This window comes from Rattus norvegicus, chromosome 18 (genome assembly GCF_021556685.1).
Source record: "Rattus norvegicus strain SHRSP/BbbUtx chromosome 18, alternate assembly SHRSP_T2T, whole genome shotgun sequence".
Taxonomy (NCBI): Eukaryota; Metazoa; Chordata; class Mammalia; order Rodentia; family Muridae; genus Rattus; species Rattus norvegicus.
In genome coordinates, this window is record NC_141551.1 from 75,761,215 (window position 1) to 75,784,037 (window position 22,823).

Consider the following 22,823-nt stretch of genomic DNA (forward strand, 5'->3'; position numbering starts at 1 on the left):
TGGGGAGGACCTCGTTTCAGTTCTTAGCACACAAACTTAATGTTGGTATTCTGTCTAAGCTCCACCCCCATAGCCGCCTGGCAACAGCCAGGTATGCCTGACTATAAAAGGGGCTGCTTGCCCCCCTTTTCTTTCTCTTGTCCTTGTTCTTCTCTGCTCTCACACCTTCTTTATCCCTGTCCCTTCTCTCCCCATTCTCCTCCCCCTTCCCTCCACGTGCCCATGGCCTGGCCTTTCCCCCCAACCCCCTTCTACTCTCCTTCTCTCATTAAACCTCTCCACGTGGACCATGTTGGTTTGCTGTGTTCTGTCTGGACGCGGGCTGAGATTTGAACCCCAACACTTAGACCAGCTCTTGGGGCATGAGAAAGAGCTGCTTTCCTCAGCCCAGTCATTGCCGTGGTTGCGGCCCCTGTGAGCATCACGTGCAGCAAGAAGGCAGCCAGTGCACTGTGGGTGTCTGGCCAGATGTCCCCATGGGGACTTCATCTATGTCCTAGGAGGGCTGGCTGGAACCTGGGAAATGCATGTTCCCTGGAATCAAACAGGAAGCTGAGGTCACAGTATCTTTCCCGGAAGGTTTTAGCAGGGGAGTCGTCCTGGTCTGTATAGGCAGGAGAGCCTTGAGCTGGTGGTCTGCTTGCTCAAAGAAATGTGTCCTTCCCTGACCCCATTCTCAACAGAGCTGGCTGTCAACCCTTGCCATATGGTAGCCCAGATCTGCTTAAGGGTGCTCCCGGGTGCTGGCTAGAATGATTGGATCCCTTGTTCATCCCTCAGGGCTTCCCTGGCTTCCAAGGGCCAGCAACCTGGAATTCCCTCTTGGGGTTGTCAGAGAGGAAGCCACTGCACCTGCCTAGCAGGTGTCCCTACCATCCCTTGAGAAGGGTCCACCTTGAATGCCAGCCTGACCTACAGGGCTGCTTCTGGCTGGTTCTCTGTCTGCTGGCCCCAGAATCCCTGTTGGGACCTAAGCAAGCCCAAGGCCATTCCTACATGAGGGGCAGTTCACCTTGGAGGTCCCAGGCCCATCTCCAGTGTGTGGTCAGGGCCAACCCATGTTGTTACACATGCTGGTGAGGCAGGCCAGAGCCCAAGGCACACTTGGGTAACTTCTAGCTCTGTCCCCTCTTAGGGGAAAGCGTTCTGTCCCTGCATTCATTGCTCCATTCCTTCACAAGTGCTTTAAAGCATCACATGGTCCTCACTCCCAGGGCAGTTGGGTAATTTCAGGGTGGCAGGTAGAGAACTGAATGCAGGACTCGGGGCTGGGATATCCTCGGCATGTCCCTGAGGATAAGGGTGGTGTGGGAGGCGAACATGCACATAAATGGTCCTTTCCCATCAAGGCACAGCGTGAGAGAGAAGGATCCTGCTGGCCTTGGCCTTGGTGGATGTGGGCCCAGCAGTAAAAATGAAACTGCAAGAAGGTTTCAGCCAGGCTTGGCCAGGCCAATCCTGAGGAGAAGTTTCCACATCTGAAAGCAGAACATCCCTTTTTTTTTTTTTTTTTTTTTTTTGCCCCCAAGAGTTTGTATAAAGGTCCCAGAGAAGGGCAGACAAACAGGAGAAGAATGAGAGATCTTCTTGTGTAGTTCACAGGCCGCCATCTCTCGCTTAGTCCAGGAGGAATACGCTGCAAGCCCAAGTTACCTGTTAGCTTTCCAGGATCCTATCTCTCACACCATGCCTGGGTGGGGGAAGACCATTTGTGTGCACGTCCGCCTCTTTATGCCACCCTTATCCTCAGAGACATGCTGTGGATATCCAAGCCCCGAGTCCTGCATTCAGTTCTCTACCTGCCACCCTGAAATTACCCAACTGCCCTCGGAGTGAGGACCATGGGATGCTGGGCTTACTGCAACTGTCGGGGCAAGGATACTAGCAAAGAGGGGTTGGCGGCATGAGGGGGATCTCTATTCTTCCAGTGTATTTCCCAACTTCCCAAATCACAGGTAAACCCCTTCCAGGCTCTAGGAGCCCCAGGCACAGCATGGACCCCACAGAAACATAAATGATACCCAAGTGAGAGGAACTCAGCCTACTGCCATGAGGAGGGGCTGGCAATTTTTTTTTATTTGGTTGCAGTAGATTTCTTGCAAAGCCTGTGGTGTAAGAGCCCCAAATGGGCCTGTCCTGAGCTCCCATAGGGGCCTTGCTGAAAGCTACTGTGTGGCAGGCAGTGATGATGGACTGCAGACCGAAGACCTTACTTCCGACAGAGCGTCTGTGACTATGTTGGGTGCTCACCGAACTTCCGATCTTCCTGTGCCTACTTCCCAAGTGCCAGAATCTTGGGCTTAGGCCACCGCCCGAGGCTTGTTGAAACAGGGCAAAGCAACAGCCTCCATGGAGTAGAGGAAGGCCATGCCCCCTCCTGGCTGTGCCCTCGCTGACTTCTCCCTGAACTGCCTCCTTAGCCCACTACCCTTGTTCAAGGTTTTCACTTGAGCCGCATCTGAGGGAAATGTCCCACCAGAAGAGACACCAGTATCCCCCCGAAGACAGGCAACATTCCTGCAGACCAGGGAGGAGGGCAGGGGAAGGGTTAAAAGGCCACTATGCAAGCGAGCAGGGGTCTTATCTTCTGATTGAGATGGTTTGGGGGAACAGAGGTCAACTCTGAGATTTCTTCCCCCCCCTGCAAAGGGTGGATAGGCAGAACTAGGGGGCTAAGTGTCCTGTCAACTACCCAACACTTGGCAGGTGATGTGGACACTGGCAGTGACAGATGTCAGCTGATGCCCTCTTTTTGATGGGGTATTGGCCACTAAGGGTCACCAGGTAAATGCCATCTTCTGTTCCCTGGGGCTGCCCTAGATTAAGAGCACAGAAGGGCAAAACTTTAGTCCAGGGTAGCTGACATTTGCTTAAGACTTGGAATTTCTGGGACTCAATTTTTAATTAACCATAGAAAATTTAAAACTGGAGGGAAAAATAAAAGGAAAAAGAAAGACCAGGTTGCGATCTCCTCCAGGCTACGCGAAGCTCGGGGTTGCTTGGGGGAGCCAAGGCAGCTGCAACGACGACATGCCAGGCCAAGTTTGCGACTCCTGGGTCAGCCAGCGCTTGGTGTCCTCTGAGGCTTTGACTCTGAAGTTCTCAGTACAGCTCAGGGTCCCACCGGGCCTGGCAAGCTCCCTGCGGCACCTGCGGTCTCCGGGTCCTGGGAGCTGTCCTCGGTGGCGCTGGCCGAACGCGTGCTGTCGTCGCGTGTGCTGTCCTCCCGCAGGACCGGTTCAGGGCTGGCCGCGCGTTGCTGCTGCTCCTTGAGCTCCGAGTAGGAGCGCGAGAAGGTGTGGAAGATGGAGGTGACAGGGAAGGCCATGAGCAGGATGCCGCTGAGGATGCTGCTCAGCGCCACCACCTGGCCCGGAAGGCTGCGTGGCACCATGTCTCCATAGCCCACGGTGGTCATGGAGATGACTGCCCACCAGTAGCTGGCGGGGACGCTGGAGAAGTCGCGGTGAGCGCCCAGCTCGCGCTCAGCCAGGTGCACGAGCGGCGCGAAGAGCGCCATGGCCACGCAGAGGAAGAGCAGCAGCAGTCCGAACTCGCGCGCGCAGCGGCGCACGGTGAGGCCAAGCGAGCGTAGCCCCAGCGAGTGGCGCGCCAGGCGCATCACGTAGAGCACGCGCAGCGCCCGCAGTAGCCGCAGTACCAGCCCCGCGCGTTCCAGCATCTTGCTGCCCGTGGGCCCTGCGGCCAGTCCCGCGAGCAGCGACACGTAGAAGGGCAGGATGGCCAGGATGTCGATGATGGCAAGAGGCGTACGGAGGAAGGCGCACTTGCTCTCGGCTTGCAGGGAGCGCAGCAGGAACTCGAAGGAGAACCAGGCCACGCACACTGTCTCCAACACGAAGAGGTTGCGGCACTTGGTGGAGCACTCGCCCTAGGGAGGAAAGGAACATCGGGTTGGCGGACCGGCGGGGCGGTGGGCACGAGGAAGTCAGGAAGGGAAGCAGGATGTCACACAGACACGCAGCAGGGACATCTGGGAACCGGGAAAGGGTAAAGACGACATTGGCTGAAAAGGCCCAAATCTGCCCCAAATCTTTTGAAGATTTATTTGACACCGTTTCTATATGTGAGCTGATAAGCAGGCTGACCCAGGAAAGGCATTTAAAACCTGGGACCACTAACCACCTCTGACTTGATGGGTGAGAGATGCCTACAAAACGTTCTGGATGAGTAACCTAACTTCCCACTCTTAGACAGCTGGGGAAAGGAGAGGAAAAAGAGTCCCCGTGCACAGAAAGATTAGAGCAGGAACACCTGAACAGAGGGCAGACCTGAAGCCCCGATTCTTAAAAAGACCAAAATCAATGCATTTCATACAACTAGGACAGGAAATGCACGCGGGGGCACGGCTACCGCCAACAGCAAGGAGAAGGCTATACGCCACACTGCGATGTGTGTGGTGTGCCTGCAACTTGGCTAATTTGGATGCAATGGACGGATTCTAGAAGAGTAAAACGGGAAGGGACTCGGGAAGAAAAGAGTCTGCAGTCTGGAGACACAAGTCCGTGGCCGGGAGGTTAAATTGCAGTGAGCCCACAGAACAAGCAGTGGTCCAGACTGCCCCACATAGCGTTCTACATCGAGAACACCAACCACGACGAAACAAGAGGGAGGGAGACACTTCTGAGCAAAACAGAACCCAGACAGTGTCATCTTCAGAAAACTACAGAAACGTAAGAAAAACAGGGTCTCAGGTCTTCCCTCTAACCCCTGGCGTTGGGAGATGAGGAGACTCAGCTCCTGGGGACCATCAATAAAGTTTAAAGTAATAAAAGAAGCCAGCAGCAGACGGAAGACTTGGAAACCATGGTGGAGGGGCTCTGAGATGGCTCAGCCCGAACACACACTACCCATCAAGACTTAAATCCCGAGTTTGATTCCTAGGAGGTGCATGGTGGAAGGAGAGATCCCATTTCTGCAAGTTAACACCACATGTGGGCCAGGGCAGGCACTGCCCTCCTAATAGATACATGAAATAACAAAAAAAAAAAAAAAAAAAAAAAAAAAAAGAAAGGTAGAGAAATGTTTTTGTTAGGGAAACAAGGCTGACTTAGCACCCGAAGCTGATCAATCTCATTCACAATACAAACATCATGAAAAGGTAAGATCAGACAATCAGGTCTTGTTACTCCTACCCAAGGAGTTCTAAATGTTCAAGCCAGGACAGAAATGAAGTTTAGAAATGAAGGAATAACCCTATGTTCACAGGTAAAATGACTTTGTATACAGAAAAGCCCTAAGAATCCACTAAAACAACACATTAAAGCTGAAAAACTAATTCAGTAATATTGAAGAATGGATACACAGAAGTCAATTTTATCTCTATATAAACTTGCAATAAATAATATGAAAGTAAAAATCCCATTCACAGTACCATGAAAGCATACAGATAGCTCTCTCACACACATAGACTCTCACACACATATATACACAAACATACACACATACATATACATACACATATACATACACACATACATTCTCACACACATACACACATACACACATATACACATACACACTTGTAAACACATACACACCCACACACATATACACATACACACTTGTAAACACATACACACCCACACACATATACACATACACACACATATACTCACACACTTGCAAACACATATACACACCCACACACATATACACACATGAGGGCACGCGCACACACACACACACACACACACACACACACACACACACCAAGATATTTGATGCCTTTATTTCTGAAGGAAATGCCACACAGTATGATACAGTCAAGGAGTCTGACGGTGACAACTGAGAATATGGAGAAACTTGAACTCTCACACACTGCTGATGGGAATACAAGATAGTCCAGTCACTCTAGAGAACATTCTGGCAGCCCCTCAAATAAGTACAGTCACCACCAGACTCCACGGTGCTGTGCATGGGCCTCTGCTGGAGAAAAACGTGTCTCCATAGAACTTGTACATGACTTTACATCGGGAGGCAAAGTAATCCAAAATGTACGTCTATGGACGAAGGACAAACAAAATGTAGTCAGTTCACATGATGGAATATTTAGTCATCAGCTGACACCCGGGTAAGCAGACCCCGAACACGTGATGTTAGAGAAGCCAGGCACAGAAGACATTTTTGATACTTAATTCTTATCAAAGTTCAACCTAGGGAAGTCTACAGGAAAGTGGATTAGTGGGTGCCAGGGGTTGGGGTAACAGAGGCATGGTTTGGGGGGTACATGACATTTCTCTGTGATGGTGGAATTACTGATGAAAATACTGGAATAGGAGGATACTACAGACATGTTACAGGTATGGTATGTGAATTATATATGTAGAATACTTTCTCTGAAAATACGTAATCTCTAAGAAAACCCATGAGATTGCAGCTAGCTGGGCTACAGAAAATAAAGGCATATCGGCAGGCTGAGGTTGTGATGGTCTTCCCACCGTTGGGATATATTCTGGGGCTTATGGCTGCATCTGTCTGACAGCATAGAAGACAGTCATCTTGCTGGGATTTGGGGCAGAGCTAGCTGGTCATGTACAACCTCAACGTCTTGCCTGATGATTCCCCATCCCCCACAAAACTGCCCACCTCACAGGCCAATCCTTGTTCAGGGTATTTGACTCAGTGTGATGGAATCTGTCACCAGGTCACCTCCACTGTGGAGGGAGTATGCACGGTGGTCCTTGCATGACCCTGTGCCCTTTTAATTTCAAGGAGCCTCTAGATCCATCTGAGTATCCAGAGATAGGAGCTTTGTGTCTGAGGCCCAGTGGACAGAGTGTTAAGGCCCTGCAGCCTTTGTCTCTAGTGAGTCCTTTACTCAGAAAGGGTCTGAGGCCCAGTGGTCATCAGGTCTTGGCTTGGCAATGACTCGTCCAACCAACAATGGACACAGAGGGATATGGGTAGGTGGACCGTTCAGGGATGTGCAGACCGTCGTGTGTGTGTGTGTGTGTGTGGGCTGCGACTCTGATAGATCCCTAGTCTGAAAGGGATGTAGACATCTCTGCCCCATTCTGCAAATTCTAGTGTGCCACACGTAACTGGCCGTCCACATCTAAGGATTCTATGTGCAGAGCCCTCTGCTTCATCCACTCTCTTTTGCACCGACGAGCTGCCAGGGTCCCCACCTTGACCGACACATCAGCCACCACCCTGCTGTGAGATGCCATTTTTGTATTCAAATTCCAGCGATGAGAGGGGTAGAGGCTGCACCAAAGCCCTAGAAGCACCCAGGCCCCGGCCCCACAGATGGCTGCTCCATGAGTCCTGTGTCTCTACTTCCAGACATGTATGACCGGAAGGACTCTAGCCTCAGTCTTGTCCAAGGAGACTCTGTTCAGATTTCAGTAAGACACTGAGTGTTCACGAAGGTCTCCTGTCTGTCTTTGTCTCCATATCCCCTTCCCTGGGTTCCTTGGGTAACTCTCCCAAGTCACGCACATAGAATCTGAATTGGGTAGTTTAACCTTGACGACACAGCCCTAAAGTCATTCTGTAGTCATGGCTAGCAGTCACAAGTGGGAGGAAATAAACACTGCATCTCTGATGAGTTTAAAACCACGAGAAGGGGTTGCAGGGGGCAGGGGAGATGATGCCAGGGGCCAGAACATATCCCGAGTCCCCACGGATCACTATGGTCCCCACTGGAGGAAAACCCAAATGCTGCCACTGGGGAATTCAGCTCAACCTCCCTGGCTAGAAATCACCAGGTAGAGCCTAGGATGGTGGCGTCTTCAAGCCTGAGGTGAGTGTAAAGGAGCAGTTTCTGGGACAGATTTCAACCCAGAAGGCGGACATCGATTCATCATGAGAATGACATATCTGACCCACTTGGTAAAAAGCCAGGTCAGAAATAAGCCTGAGCTCATCTCAGCTGCCCCCTGGGAGGGCGTCCCTCTCACTGTGTGATTTTATTTGACTTTTGTTTATACGTTTCCTCCTTCACATTCTGATTATCCTGCAAACCATCAGTGTCTATGAGCCGTGTAAGCCGTGAAGGCCTGAGGGTTGGGAGGCTGGATGGTGTCTCCGCCACAGTCAAGAGTCACCAGAACAAACAGGCACAGTGTCCAGGCAGAGTTAGCAGGGGTAACTCTGTCCCTAGGCCTGACCATACTTCAGTATCCCCAGAAGCAAGAGGACTGACCAGCTTTCACACAGCAAACATAACACATAAAGGAAATTCCAGAATCTAGATTTCTCTTGACCAGTGGACTCCACTAGGCTACAGCCCTGTTCCTGCCCTGTCTGTGACCCTCTTGTCCCCTTCAGGGGCTAGCTCCTTTGGTCAGGGGAGACCAGGACAGAAGTAGAGCTATGGTAGGATGTCAGGGACTGGGCTAAGGAGCACTGAAGGGGCTTCTCACTGAAGACAAAGCTAGAAATGAATCGAAGCTGCGTGCACACCAGTAAGCACGGTCAGCCATGTCTGGGTGGCTGAGAACTGATATGGGTCATATTTTTCACATCCACATCAGGAAGAGGGTCTTGGAGGACCAGGAGGGGCTCTTAGGGGACCAGCAGAGGATGCTAAGGGACTAGAGAGAAGCTTTGGAGTACTTGGTAATGCTGGGGAACCAGAAGATAGGTCTTGGGGGGAACAAGAAGAGGGTTCTGGAGGAGTAAGGGATAATTTGGGGATTAGGAAAAGGGTCCCCAGGAACAGGAGGGAACCTGGGGGGTGTGGAAGTGGGTTTTGAGAGACTAGGAAGAGGGTCTTGGGGAGCAGGAAGGATCTCTAGGAATTAGGAGTTTTTTTGTCTGACGAAGGGAAGCAGGAAGAAGTGGTGGTTAGATTCAGGGTCTTGCGCAGAGAAGGGGTAGAGGAGAAAAGAGGAAGAGTTAACTTTGGTGGCCACTAGGGGCTGGCCAATGAGATGAGGAGTCAGAGAGCAGGTGCAGCTCCAGACTAGCATTTCACACCTTGTCTGCACTCAGCCACTCAGCTGGAGGTGGGGTACTCACAGTTGTAGCCCGTACACCAGAGCGCTCCCTCTACCTGGCCCTCCTGAGCTAGCTAGTGTGATCCCCCCTGTGGGCCTGATAGCAATGTGTACATGGTGTCTTCTCTCCTTTCTCTACCCAATTGGCCTGTTTGGACTCTGGAAATGCTAACTGTGTTTGAATATTTGGTCCCCCCTCTCCAGGAAAAGGCGCTGCGAGCCCTTCCCCGGGTGACAGCTTCTGGGGTTTCTTAGACAAGGAAACCAAGGTCAGCAGCCCCTGTTAAATCAGAGATCCGGGTGAGAACATGGGAAGCAAAGCCTACTCAGGCACTTTTTCCTCTGTGTGTAAGGAACACTGAACTGAGTTTGAATTTGGTACCTTTAATTAAGCCTCATGTGGAACCACCCACAATTACCCAAAACAAACCAAAACGAACGGACAAACAAAAAACAAACAAACAAACAAACGTTCCCTCCCCCAACAAAACAACTTGCAAAGCAAACCTGCTGGGCGTGTCCTGTGTCCACACACTAGGGGTTCTCTGGGGCTGCTGGGTCTGAGCTGTGGCTTTACACAGTTGCCCTGTTTATCAGAAACTTCTGAGTTACTCCTTTCGTCTACCCATTCCCCGTCACACACGGGTCAGCTGGATCCGAAGTTAAGGTTTTAGACTAGGGCAGTCCAGGTGAGGTCTAGGCTGCTGGACAAAATACATAACGACAGGAACTGTGCAAGGACATATTTTAAAAGCTGTCAAACACTATCCACTTTGACCTGGAGATTCCGTCTGGGGTCTACACTACTGAGGGAATGTTAGAAATGGGTCCAAAGACTCCTGCACGGGCTGGACAGATGGCTCAGCGGTTAGAGCACTGACTGCTCTTCCAGAGGTCCTGAGTTCAAATCCCAGCAACCACATGGTGGCTCACAACCATCTGTAATGGGATCCGATGCCCTCTTCTGGTGTGTCTGGAGACAGCTACAGTGTACTTATATATAATAAATAAATAAATCTTTAAAAAAAAAAGACTCCTGCACAAGGAGAGCCTCACACGTCAGAGCGCAGTTCTGTGAACCTAGTACATGAGGAAGAGTCATAATGATCACGACCAACCCAGATTCCTCAGGGCTGCCCCGTCCTCCAGGCCCGATGACCCCGCCTGCTCCGGATAGGCATGTGGTTAGCGTCCAGACTGCGGCATCAGCGCCCACGTTCCTGCTCGAGGAGTCTGTGATTCACTTGTGTTACCCTGTCAACATCTGAGCTTTCTTGCTATGGGCTGACGGATCCCATTCTATGATTGTGTCCACCTGTGGATATGCATTTGTGATGGGAGCAAACAAAGCTGGCAGGAATGTCTGTAAGAATTTTTGTTTATTTTATTTATATATGTACACTGTAGCTGTCTTCAGACACACAAGAAGAGGGCATCCAATCCCCATTACAGATGTAATTGTAATTGTGAGCCACAATGTGGTTGCTGGGAATTGAACTCAGGACCTCTGGAAGAGCAGTCAGTGCTCTTAACCCCTGAGCCATCTCTCCAGCCCAGTGAGTCCATCTCTGTGGGCATTTGCTTTTCTTTAGGGTAAATTCTACAGAAGATTGCTGAGTTAGACAATGTTTTTCAGAGCGCACCACTTCCTACGAGCCCAAGAGCCATGTTGCTTGCCTTTCCACGGAGCGTCTGGGGATCCTGTGCTCCGATTTCTTCCCTATTGTTTGCTTTTTTCAAATGGCAGCCAGCCTACATGCGTGTTCTCATCCTCTCTCCCCTTCTCTGCCTTTATGAATAAAGCGTGTGGTCTCGCATGGTCATTTAGTTTGTATATCCCTAGCAGCGGACAGCGTCCGGGATCTTCTCGTGTGATATCATTTATGTCTTCTTAGTGAGGATCTGCTCCGATCTTTGGTTCCTTTGTAACTGGGTTCCCTCACAGCTGAGTTTGTACAGTTCTTTATGGTCTAATTGCCGAGGCTTTTGTCAGATCTGTGATTTGCAAATATTTCTCCCAGTCTGAGCTGTGCCTTTTCATTCCCTTAGCAGTCTTTCATAGGCAAAGTGTTTAACTCTGATGAAGTGCAATTTACCAATCTTTTCCCCCCTCTAGAAAGCTTTTGATATAAGATCTGAAGCCTCCAAATCTAGACAGGCAAAGACGGGTTCCTAGGTTTTCCTGCAGAAGTCCCACGTTTTATATTTTATGTCTATATCTGCCGTCCATTTTGAGTTGAATTTTTGTGTAAAATATAAGTCAAGAACCTGGAGGGGTGTCCCAGTGGTTAGGAGCACTTGCAGCTCTTCCTGAGGACACAGGTTCAATTCCTAGTGCCCACCTGCTGGCTCACAATCATCTGTAACTCCAGTGCCAGGGGATCTGATGCCCTCTTCTGGCTTCCTCAGGGACTGCCCCCGAGCATTGTACACACAACACACAAGCAAGACAGACACATAAAATAAAAAGATAAAGATTCAGGTGGCCTTGCGCACGCATGTCTGCTCTCTGTGTTGACTGCAGAGACCGCAGGTCTCACCTCTCTCACAGTGCTAGAAAGTCTGACTGGAGCTTCGTAGGAAATCCTGAACTTAGGAGGTGTGAATCTTCCACTCAGTTCTTTAAAATGCTTCCACTGTCGTCCCACAAGTGTTTCATAATCAGCTTGATGGGATTTACGAGGACCAGGTTTGGAACAAGGGTCCACAGGCCCTACCACCCAGCTAGATGAATCCCATAGCGTCTGACCTCCCAGCTCCCAGCAAGTGTGTATCTCTCTTCACTGCGGTCATGGACGCCTCATCAGGGGCGTGCTTCTGCTTCTGCTCCTCCTCCTCCACCTCCTCCTTCTCCTTCCTGGGTCTGCTGTCTTCCTTCTTCTTCTTCTTTTAGACCTAATTGCATAGCCCAGGTTGGCTTTGAACCCTTAACCTTTCTGCCTTTACCTTTCAAGTGTTAGAATTATAGCTGTGTGCGCTAACCTGGCGGCTTTGTAACTTTTGGCACATAGGAAACCTGTATGTCCTTCACTAGGCTCCTAGCTCTCTGACAGGTCTGTTGACAAGCTCAGTGAAACTTGAAAAAGCAATTTCCAAGGGGGCTGGAGAGATGGCTCAGCGGTTCACCGACTGCTCTTCCAGAGGCCCTGAGTTCAATTCCCAGCGACCACATGGTGGCTCACAACCATCTGTAATGGGACCCGATGCCCTCTTCTGGTGTGTCTGAACACACTTCCTGTTCTCTAGGCCTTTGATGCATTTCTTGGGTCTCACATCCCATGCTTCCTGCTGTCTTGCTTCAATTCCCCGAAGAGACTGTCTAGTATACCACAGCCTGGGAGGAGAGGGCAGGCATCCAGGAGGCACCTACTCCATCTTTCTTGTTTACCTAGACTGAAGTTCTTCATCATGGAAACATTAGAAATTATGCAGATTGGCCTGGCTAAGCGGGCAACGGTCTCCGTTTTTTTTTTTTTTTTTTTCCTTAGAAGGTTTGAGGTCTTATGGCTTTGCTATAAAATTGGCTCGGCTTTTTGTAAGGCTTGGCACATCTTTTCTAAGCGTGTTAGCGCTTCAGAGAGCAGGAGTTCCTCCTCCCATCTCCTGTCTCCCCTGCAGTGGTCCTGGGGACTTGATGTTTGCATAGGGCACTGAGATACATCCCCAGTCCTTTATTTTAGAGGTAGTCTGTTGGTGTTCTGTCTAAGCTCCACCCCCACGGTTACCTGGCAACAGCCAGCTAAGCTCCACCCCCACGGTTACGTGGCAATAGCCAGCTGTGCCTGGCACTACAGAGAGGGCTACTTGCCCCCTCCTCACTCTCTTGCTCTTTCTTCTCTTGCTCCCTGCTCTTCCCCTCTTCCCCTTTGTCCCTCCTCCCCCCTTACCCCTCCACGTGCTCATGGCTGGCCTCTACTCCTCTCCTCTTCTACTCTTCTTCTCTCATTAAACCTTTGCACATGGAACCATGTTGGCTTGGTGTGGTTTGTCCGGATGCAAGCTGAGATTTCTACCCCAACAGAGTCTCAACTAAGTTATGTAGGATAGAGTCGAATTTCCTCTCTTCCTGTTGCAATCCCCTGACTAGTGGCTTATGGGAAGGTGGCAGGAGATAAAGCGGCCTGACCTATAGCTTCCCCTTCAGCTCTGGGTTCCTACCACTCTCTCCCACTGGCCATTTTGCTGAAGCAGCAATTCAAAGAACAGTGGTGGGGTAGAGTCTTTTAGACTCTGTACACCTGAGATGTGTTTCCTCTCATTTTGCTTTCTGAGCAGAAAGCTCTTCTCACTCAGAAGGTTGCTGATGACAACTGGGCTCCAACCTTTGATTCTGCTGTTGAATTTCAACATTCACATTAATAAACAAAACTCAAGTATGTGGCCCATCAGCTAGGTGACCAGAGAAGAATGTGGCTAATGTCTTACCCATCCAGGTAGCAAGGAAAGAAATTAAGACGGTCAGGTCACCTCTCTGGTCACACACACACACACACACACACACACACATACACATAAACACACACACACATACACACACACATACACACACACACACACACACACACACACACACACACACACACACACGAGAGACACTGAGTGACCCTGCTCCCGGTTAATTGTGATTGGTAAATAAAGATGCCAACAGCCAATAGCTTGGCAGAAAAGACACAGGTGGGGATTAGATTTCCTGGGCTTGGGACCAGGAGGGAGAACAAAGTGCAGGAGGAGGAAGGGAGCAGCCATGGGTTAAGGGAAAGGAGAGCATGACCCTGAGGGCTGTCCAATTGGAGCTAAGAGCAGCCCAGATGAAACGCAGTAAGTAATAATTCGGGTTGTCGGTAGGGAAATAGATTCTAACAGCATGGAGCCAAAGGTGGGGTAAAAACCTGGGGTCAGGTTTTAATAATTTCTGCTACACAGCTAGTGAACAGAAAAGGCTCACTTCGGAAAACCACGCACTCAAAAAGCAAGGTCTACAGACACAGGGCCCCTGCTGGCACTGGTCTAGTTGGACTAAAAGAATAAGTTCAGTTCCCACTGGGGTGAGCTATCAATCAGCAGGGGTGCGTGTGTCCAGTTCCCATGGTAATGAAATGTCAATCAGCAGGGGTGGGTGTGTCCAGTCCCCATGGTAACGAGATGTCAATCAGTAGGGGGTAGATGTGCCACACTTTGCCACACAGGCTCACTTTTTTCCGAGTGTGTGTGTGTGTGTGTGTGTGTGTGTGTGTGTGTGTGTGTGATATTAAAAATTAGTGACAGTACCTTGCCAAGGAACCTGGCAACTACTGTATATTTCACTCTCTGTAAATTAAACACAGCCAGCAGACAAGGAGACAGGAGGAGGCATAGGAAGGCAGGTGTGTCTTAAGTCTGTCTTCCTTGGTGTTGTCTGAAAGACTACTTGGTAGGTGATTAAATTGTTTCCGTGCCTCTGACTACAGCTTATGGGCTACCTGCTCTTCATCGGACGGTCAGGCCATCTGTTTTAGGTAGCTAGCTAGAACCATCCGCAGGTTTCCCATCTTTCTGCAGTTAGCGGTCTTAGTGGTGTTAGCCATAGGAAACGCTGAGAAGGCTGAGCCCTCAGCAGAACCAGTTCTTGGTTAATGACCGTGCTGATCTCACCTTCTCTCTTGGAAGACCCAGAACGAGACGTTTGCTAACTCGTTTCACCAACTCCTTTGAGGCTTATTCTTCCTAATTATCTCCAGAAAGAGCGCTCTCTCATAAGTCAGATTTGGTGGTCCAAGCAGAGGAAGATCAGATCTGCCTAGGAGACCCACTTGTTCAAAGACATCACTGCCGCCATTTAAGCAGAAATAAGTTGCTCGTTTTGAATGGTCTGGGCTGAAGCAGGCTTGTCAACCCCACTCTCCTGCCAACACTTGGCTGCCTAGTGTGTGTTATGCTACAGAAACAAATTCTTCAAGGGCCCTGACTCCAAGGGTTGCTGGTTTCTTCTGAGAGAGATTCCTAGTAGGCAAGGACATGAGGTTGGGGGCTAATAGCATGGTGAGGTGGCACACTAAACCCGCCTGTGTGCTTCCTGCAGATGTGGGCTCCGCTGCGCCCCTGGGCCTCATGAGCTTGCTTTCACCCAGCTTTGAGCAGTGCACTGAGGTTCTAGGCACAGATGAAACCAGCAGGACATGGAAAGCCAGGACATGGACAGCCAGGACGTGGAGAGTCCCAGATCTTGTACCATTTGGTTCAACAATGGCACAGAATGCACGGCCATTTTTCCTCATTGAGCTGTTAATTTTAGCTCTTTCCTGAAGGCCGTACCCCACAGCTGCAGATCTATTTGAGGACAAGGAGGGACTTGCTGCTCTGTGCCTGGTTTAGCCTGCCCGAGAGGCAGGTGGGTTGGTTTGAATGAACCCAACTGCTGTTACTGGAAACTACCTCTCAGTAAAATTTTACCTGCTACAAACCATGCTCGGGGGACATTCTAGGCACACAAAGCCTGCGGCTTCTCAGGCAGAGTTCCCAGAACTCGGCTTCCTGTTTTTATTGAATCCAGAGCTTGACAACACTCTGCACACTGAGCTAGATAGATCCCCAGTCTTCCTACTAGAGGCTCACTGGACAGGCTCACCCGTGGTGACCCCTCTTCTGCACTCACTCACTGTGAGAGGTGCGTTCCTTAAGGCCTCACACACACTGATGTGCACAAGTATTCGAGTTTCTGCCAGCCCCAAAGCAGGACCCTCTCCATCACTGATGGGACGGGCTCTTCTTTTTGCCACAGAGAACGTCTGCTGCGGTTCCCAGCATTGCTAACCTTCACGGCTGGCTCACAGGCATAGTCTCCCCCTCCCCGAGGTAGTAGTTTCTTATGAGTGCATTTGAACTTCTGTATGCTGATTATGAGCCTCTTGCCACACAATTGTAATTTTATTACCTTTATAGTTTCTGGCTTTTTTTTTTCTTTTGGAGGCTAAAATGATTTTCCCTATACCCATGTATATTTACTTATATTTTTGTTTGCTAAGTACATGGGCTTTAGTTTTGCCCCCCCCCCCAACGATCTCCTACATATTTAGAATTTATTTAAATAGATACTTTCAGGTAACATCTAAGACAACCACTCATAGATGAGGGAAGGCTTCATCTTATACACTAAGTTGTCACACAGATTTGTTCTATTTCTGTGCGATCATCTTCAAATTGCCAGGGTGAGCGTGCTGCCGTTACTAACTATATGTTTGCTTAATTTTACTTACGGCAGTGTGTGTCTTACCAAGAACATATTTAATTTCGCATATAGTACTTCTAAGACCTGTCACTAAATATATAATTGTTTAATTTTATTTACGCTACGTTCCTATTTTTGATAAAGTGTGAAATACCAAGATGGTGTCCCCACAGAGCCTCCCCCAACCCCGTCTTCCTACTTATATCAGTGTTGGTGTTAGATATGCCTGTCCCCCCATCAAGGCTGTGGGAAACCCACGTTCTGCATAGCCAGGAGACCTTACTGGCTAGCTACCTGAAAGGTGAGACCAAAGATGTGCTAGGTTCGTAAGAGTCAGAGACGCCGCATGGGCACAGCTGACTTCTGCTGCATGCCAGCCGCAGCCACTAGTAAGCGTGCATCGCCATTCACATACTCCAAGTCTGGAAAGCTGTTAGACATCAAAGAGGACCCAGCCTCCTGCTCAGCTGACTTCCATATTCTCTACCCCTCGCAGCTAGCTGAACACACGTGTGGAGAGGAGAGTTCTGCTTTCTTTGGACAGTCAGTAATGGCAAAGGGTGTTTTGCTGGGGCACAAGACTGAAAGGATGTCCTGTTAAAGTAGACATGTGAAAGGGTGTTTTCCTGAAGCAGACACAGGTGAAAGGATGTTTTGCTAAAGCAAACACATGAAAAGACGTATGATGTTAAGAAGGAATATAAATATAGCCCAACGGTGATGGTGGACAATGCTGGATGGTATTGGTACTCCTTGCCATTCCTTACTGGCCATTTTTGGCTGAAAGAACACACCAAAAAACTTCTGGTGGTGTTACTGCCACTTCCTCGGACTCAGGCGTGGCAGAGAACTTCTCCTGGCATCCCTGCTAGTCCTGGTCGCTCCTGCTGACTCATGCTGATTCGGTGGAGGCCTGGCTGTTTCTGCTGGATCATGCCACCACTGCTGACTCATGTTTGCTATCTTGACACTACTGAACTGCACTGCTGATATCCTGACAATTGGAGGTTCTTCTTTAAAAAAGAATTATCAGGCTGGAGAGATGGCTCAGTGGTTAAGAGCACTGACTGCTCTTCCAGAGGTCCTGAGTTCAAATCCCAGCAACCACATGGTGGCTCACAACCACCTGTAATGGGGTCTGATACCCTCTTCTGGTGTGTCTGGAGACAGCGACAGTGTACTCACATATATAAAACAAAAAAATAAAAAAAATAGAAAAGAATGATCTATTTTTATATATCTGAATACACTGTGGTTGTCTTCAGACACACCAGAAGAGGGTGTCAGATCCCACTACAGATGGTTGTGAGCCACCATGTGATTGCTGGGAATTGAACTCATGACCTCTGGAAGATCAGTCAGTGCTCTTAACCGCTGAGCCGTCTTACCAGCCCCCTTACCATTGGAGATTGAAATCGCCTCAAGAAACTACTTCCAAACAGCATACAGCAGAGCCTCGCAGCTTCTGGATGGACCTGCTGATTCGAGACTCGTGACTGGTGTTTGTGATGGAAAGAGCTGCTGCTGATTTGTGTGAAGTGAACTACTGAGATCCTGACAACGCAGACTGGATTTGCTCCAAAGAACTATTTCTAAACAGGTCCACCTACCCCATATCCTAATAACCTTTCTTTTCCACTACCATTGGTGGGTGGCAGACTAGAAGGGAGGTTAAAACATTTAAGAATCCCTATTAAAAGCAGGTTTTGGAAAATCAGAGCCTACACATGTGTTTCTCTAGGTTCTTAAGAACATCCTGTAGACCATCCAAGAACACTCACTGGGCTCGTGACCGACAGTATCGTGTATATGATTGGGGGGTGGGGATGGAGGCCCTCCCCCCATCCAAGCACAGGACATGCTGCCCCCACCTGCTCTTTCTATGCCTCACCCAGCCTCGTGCTGGCTTCTCTTAACACTGAGCCCTTCTTGCTAAGTATATCCCTAGGCACTTCACGTTTTTATCCTAATACTTACAGTTTTCCCACTTTTTTAAAAAAGCCACTCTGATATGCAGAGAAGCAACTGAATTGTTCTGTTTATTTTATAGCCAGCCACCTTGACAAATTCACTCGCTTCGAGTACGCTGCCGCTAGTTGTCTTGGATTCACAGTAAAAGCCATAGAGAAGGTGGTTACTTCCTGCGAGAAGGAAGCCTGTGCCTGTTGGCAACAGGCGGGTCTCTGGAAGGCAATCACTGCCCCAGGAATCAGAAACTAGAGATGAGGGGATCTGAGAAAACAGCACTTCCTGCACGGGGCTCATCCCAACAACGGAAGGACCTGCCTCCAACATCGACTCACAGTCAGTGCTTATCCTGAATCAGGTGCCTGCACAAGCAGAGTGGTAGGAGAACAAGCAACATTGTATTTATCTAGCCATCATATTTTACCTCACCGTGTTAAGTGAAGAGGGTATTTATAGCAGCCTACTAGGACTAATTAGAAACAATGCTGAGTTTTAGGAAATGCCCCTACGAGGTGTAATTAAGTTGCTTCTGGTTTCCTCCCTCAGTGTGCTGAACAGCAGCGCAGGGCCGAGAGCCCCTTTCAGCTTCCGTGGGAGGCAGGAGCCCACTCAGCACTTCTCCCCGAGTTACAAAGCGCTGATTCAACAGACATCCACCGAGGGTCAGGCTCACTGTGGATCTGAGGCAAACAAGACGGTGAGCTTCTTCTGCAGGATTGTATGCAGGAGGGCAGCAGCATCCAGGGCCCTGTTGGCCCACCCCTGGCTTAAAAGGGCACACAGGCAAAGCACTGTCTTGGGTGTTTACTGAACTCAGTTGGTTTTTCGTGCTGAAGTCGGGGTCTCAGTGACAGGGGAAGCAAGGTGGACACGCACATGGGATCAATGGGAAAATACTGCAGTGTGCATGTAAGTTCAAAGACAACCAAGCGCCCAAGGACAGCAGTCTTCAGTGGAACAGATATACACGTAAAAGCATTGTTGATCTTCCTCTGCCTTTACCAGAGCCTGGCAAATACAGATGAGGATGCTTGAAGCCAACCATCGGACTGAGCACTGGGTCCCCAATGGAGAAGTTAGGGGAATGACTGAGGTAGCCGAAGGGGTTTGCAACCCCATAGGAAGAACAATAATATCAACCAACCAGACACCCTATAGCTCCCAGGGACTAAACCACCAACCAAAGAGTACATAGGGAGGGACCCAGGGCTCCAGCCACATATGTAGCAGAGGATGGCCTTGCTGGGCATCAATGGGAAGAGAGGCCCTTGGTCCTGTGAAGGCTTGATGCCCCAGTGTAGGGGAATGCCAGGGCAGGGAGGTGGGAGGAAGTGGGTGGGTGAGAGAGCACCCTCATAGAAGCAGGGGTGGGAGGATGGGATAGGGAGATTCTGAAGGGGAAACTGGGAAGGGGGATAATATTTGAAATGTAGATAAAGAAAATATCTGATAAAAAACAAAACAAAACATAAAAGCACGCCAATCACCTAGTGACCAAGGAGACTTAAACAGCTATGAGGTAGTGTTTGAAACAGGTGGGTGAATTTGGAGAAGGGTCCTGTCTTAGTTAGGGTTTTACTTTGTGAAGAGACACCATGACCAAGGCAACTCTTATAAGGACAACATCTAATTGGAGCAGGCTTACAGGTTCAGAGGTTAAGTCCATTATCATCCAGGCAGGCATGGTGCAGGAGAAGCTGAGAATTCTACATCTTCATCTGAAGGCTACTAGGAGAAGACTGTCTTCCAGGCAGCTAGGATGAGTGTCTTAAAGCCCACGCCCACAGTGTCACACCTACTCCAACAAGGCCACACCTTCTAATAATGCCACTCCCTGGGCCGAGAATATACAAACCATCACAGGTCCTTTGACTGGTTTGGCCCCCACAACATTGGATGGACATATGGATGAAGAGTCCCAAGGTCACTGGCCTGACCTCTGAGGAACAGACTGTTGAGCCAGCAGGAGGCCCACTGAGATGGGTAACGCACCACACGATGGACTTCCTCAAAGCATATGTGGACAAGAATGGTCATCCCAGAATAAGTTACGACAACAAAGAGCTAGGGAACACTTAGCCCTGCATTCCCCCAAGGCTGTGCAGACAGGCGCAGGGATGATCAAAGAGGGCTCTGGTCATGATGCTGGGAGGCAAGCTGGCTGCCCGGCTGTGGTATGGGTCACCATTCTGGCAGAAAAGGGGGTTGTTGGGAGGAAGGTGGCAAACAGAAGCCTATTGGCTCGGTTGGGCCTCTGGTTAAATCCTCTGCTGTTCTGGGAACAGCTCTGTATTTTGCAATGGCCCAAAGGATAACAAATGCTTGCGGCAGACATCAGGATGTGAGGCTCTGCACCCACAGAGGGGGCAGCCTTACCTTTTAAGACATCCAAGTCCATTGTAAGAAAGAAAGTACTTTTTCAGAATGGTGTCTGGCAGGACAGGTTTCTCCTAGCAGACAGGGGACGGAAGACACAGGTTTGCCCGGGTCCTCGATGTGGACCACAGCAGAACTTTCCATGGAGAGCCTCACAGGGGAACAGTTTTGGTAAAATGATGTAAGCTGGCTGTGGCTAACTTGATGAATTTTGACAACTTCCCCCCTTTGTGCCACACTTCAATATTTCAAGCTTAGCTGGAGTCAAAAAAGAAAAAAAAGTCACCTCAGTCCAGCTTCTCAAAGTGTTCACCCAGCTGAGTAGTGCCTGAGGAATTCATGCTTGAGATGAACCGAGTTCCCTTCAAGAAAATACATCTTATCTGTCAAAGTAATTCAATCCTATTTAGGGAAGTGCTGGGAGGCCATGAAATTGTACACATGTGGAAAAGCCTTCGATTTCCCTCAGTCCCCGTGAGTCTTTAGCAGTTTCACTCACTGGCCAATGCAGAGGTCAGTGGGGCAGAATGACTGCTACCCACAGATGGTTAAGAGAAAACGGGCCACTAGGGCAGACCGCTGGTGTTTGCGAGCCAACCCTGCCACCAGGGTTGATGAGCCATTGTCATCCAGGACTGCTGTGTCTGCACACCAGCAATCCTGGGCACTTGCCAGAACCTTCTGGTGTCAGTCAGAGGAGGTTACCCGCTTCATGGGACTGGGCCCCACCAGTACCACATAAATCCCCTCTTACGGTGCTACCATGGCCCTTCCAGGTACGTTCGTATTCTTGTGGGCAACAGGATAACTTGAGTCCCCTAATTCTCGTGAACCATTGAGTCTCATCTCTTTGCAGGACCTGCATTTGCCTCATGAAGGAATTGAGCCCTAGAGGAGAAATAAATGTTTAAAGGTCCCCAAAGTCAGAATAGGTATTTAGGGGTTGAAGAGATGGCTCAGTGGGTAGGAGCTTTTGATGCTCCTTCAGAAGACCCCGGATCGATCCTAACATCCACACCAGGCAGCTCATAACTGTCTGTAACTACAGCTCTAGGAGGTCCAATACTTCTGGCTTCCACATGTGTGCACACACATGCACACATACTCACAATTAATAACAATTATCCTCTTATGGTGGCAGGAGAGAGATGAAAGGCCCAGGATAGATATTGGAGGGAAGAGTCCTGGCCTTGCTATGTCTCTTCTGGGCATTAAGGTATACCTTTAAAATAATGTTTTTCAAACGAAGGCAAAAATCGAAAACACACATCTAGACTTTCTCTGCCACATTTGTATGAAGAGCTGAGGAAGACAAATGCCCTCATTTTATCTTTAGCCAGTGTCCTCCAAAGTGACCAGGTCACCCCATCCCCATGCTTCTAGAAGCTCCCACAGTGCCTCATACAGAAATAGGGAGCCATCTTGGCCATGGGCTCCCACATCAACTGAGCAGTGGGGCTGGCTGTAACAGGGATAGCAGCCGCACTGTATATGGCACAAGGCCACACACCAGGTGAGTGTCACAGTCCTGGCAATCCGAGTAAGGAAAAAGAGAAATGCAAACAGACCTGACTCAGACCCCTGACTGCAGCTCAACCCTGTGCTGACTCACTTTGTAATGTTTGCTGAAAGACAGATCGGCAAGTGGGCAGGTAAACTAATTGAGCACACTACTGGCTAGACAAGGCACATGGGACCTAGGACTTACTGACCTAACTGCATAGTGGTCCTGCAGTGGTCTGGCCTCAGCAAGGCAGTCTTTACCCCCTAAGTTCCGGGCTGTGACAGGACTTGGTGACACTCCCTAGTTCACCAGAGAGGCTCTGGGCAATGGTCTGTCACTGTCACCAAAGATAAAGGCTACTGACCAGGTTATGCCTCTCCTCTCAGCAAAGAGCAACTGAGGCTTTCTTTTCCCAGGTTCATAGCTACCTGGTTATGACAATTCCACCCGGCCCCTATGTACTAGTAGTGCTCTGCAGATGTCAAGCAGCTGCTTGACTCTAGTCACACCCAAAGCCATCTGTTCTACATCCTTTTGCCCTTGTTATGTGGAATGAGCAGCCTTAGAGCTTCTTGAGGACATAGAAACCATGCTGGTGGCAATGCTGGGATGATGGAAGGAGCCTTGATGTTGATATAACATATATCAACACACACACACACACACACACACACACACCAGCCATTTTGATTCCAATGTGGATGGGGGGCCCAGCACTGAGGGTCCCCCGTAGTTCTTCTGCAACCTCTTCTTTATCAAGAGCCCCCACCTCAGCTCTGCCCTGAGGTTCTGAGATGAGCCTCCT

The 22,823-nt window shown here is 49.6% G+C and overlaps 1 protein-coding gene across 5 annotated transcripts in view; it reads right to left on the reverse strand.

The window, feature by feature from the left end:
• Positions 1 to 2,026: 2,026 nt before the first annotated feature.
• Kcng2 (potassium voltage-gated channel modifier subfamily G member 2) overlaps positions 2,027 to 22,823 on the reverse strand; it is a 67,612-nt gene continuing 46,815 nt past the window's right edge. For 4 of the 5 annotated variants that reach the window (XM_087592708.1, NM_001437441.1, XM_087592709.1 and 1 more), the window contains 1 exon segment: positions 2,027 to 3,892. In XM_087592708.1, coding sequence (XP_087448834.1) covers positions 3,113 to 3,892 — 780 coding nt within the window. In that variant the 3' untranslated portion in view covers positions 2,027 to 3,112. 5 annotated transcript variants of the gene reach the window in all.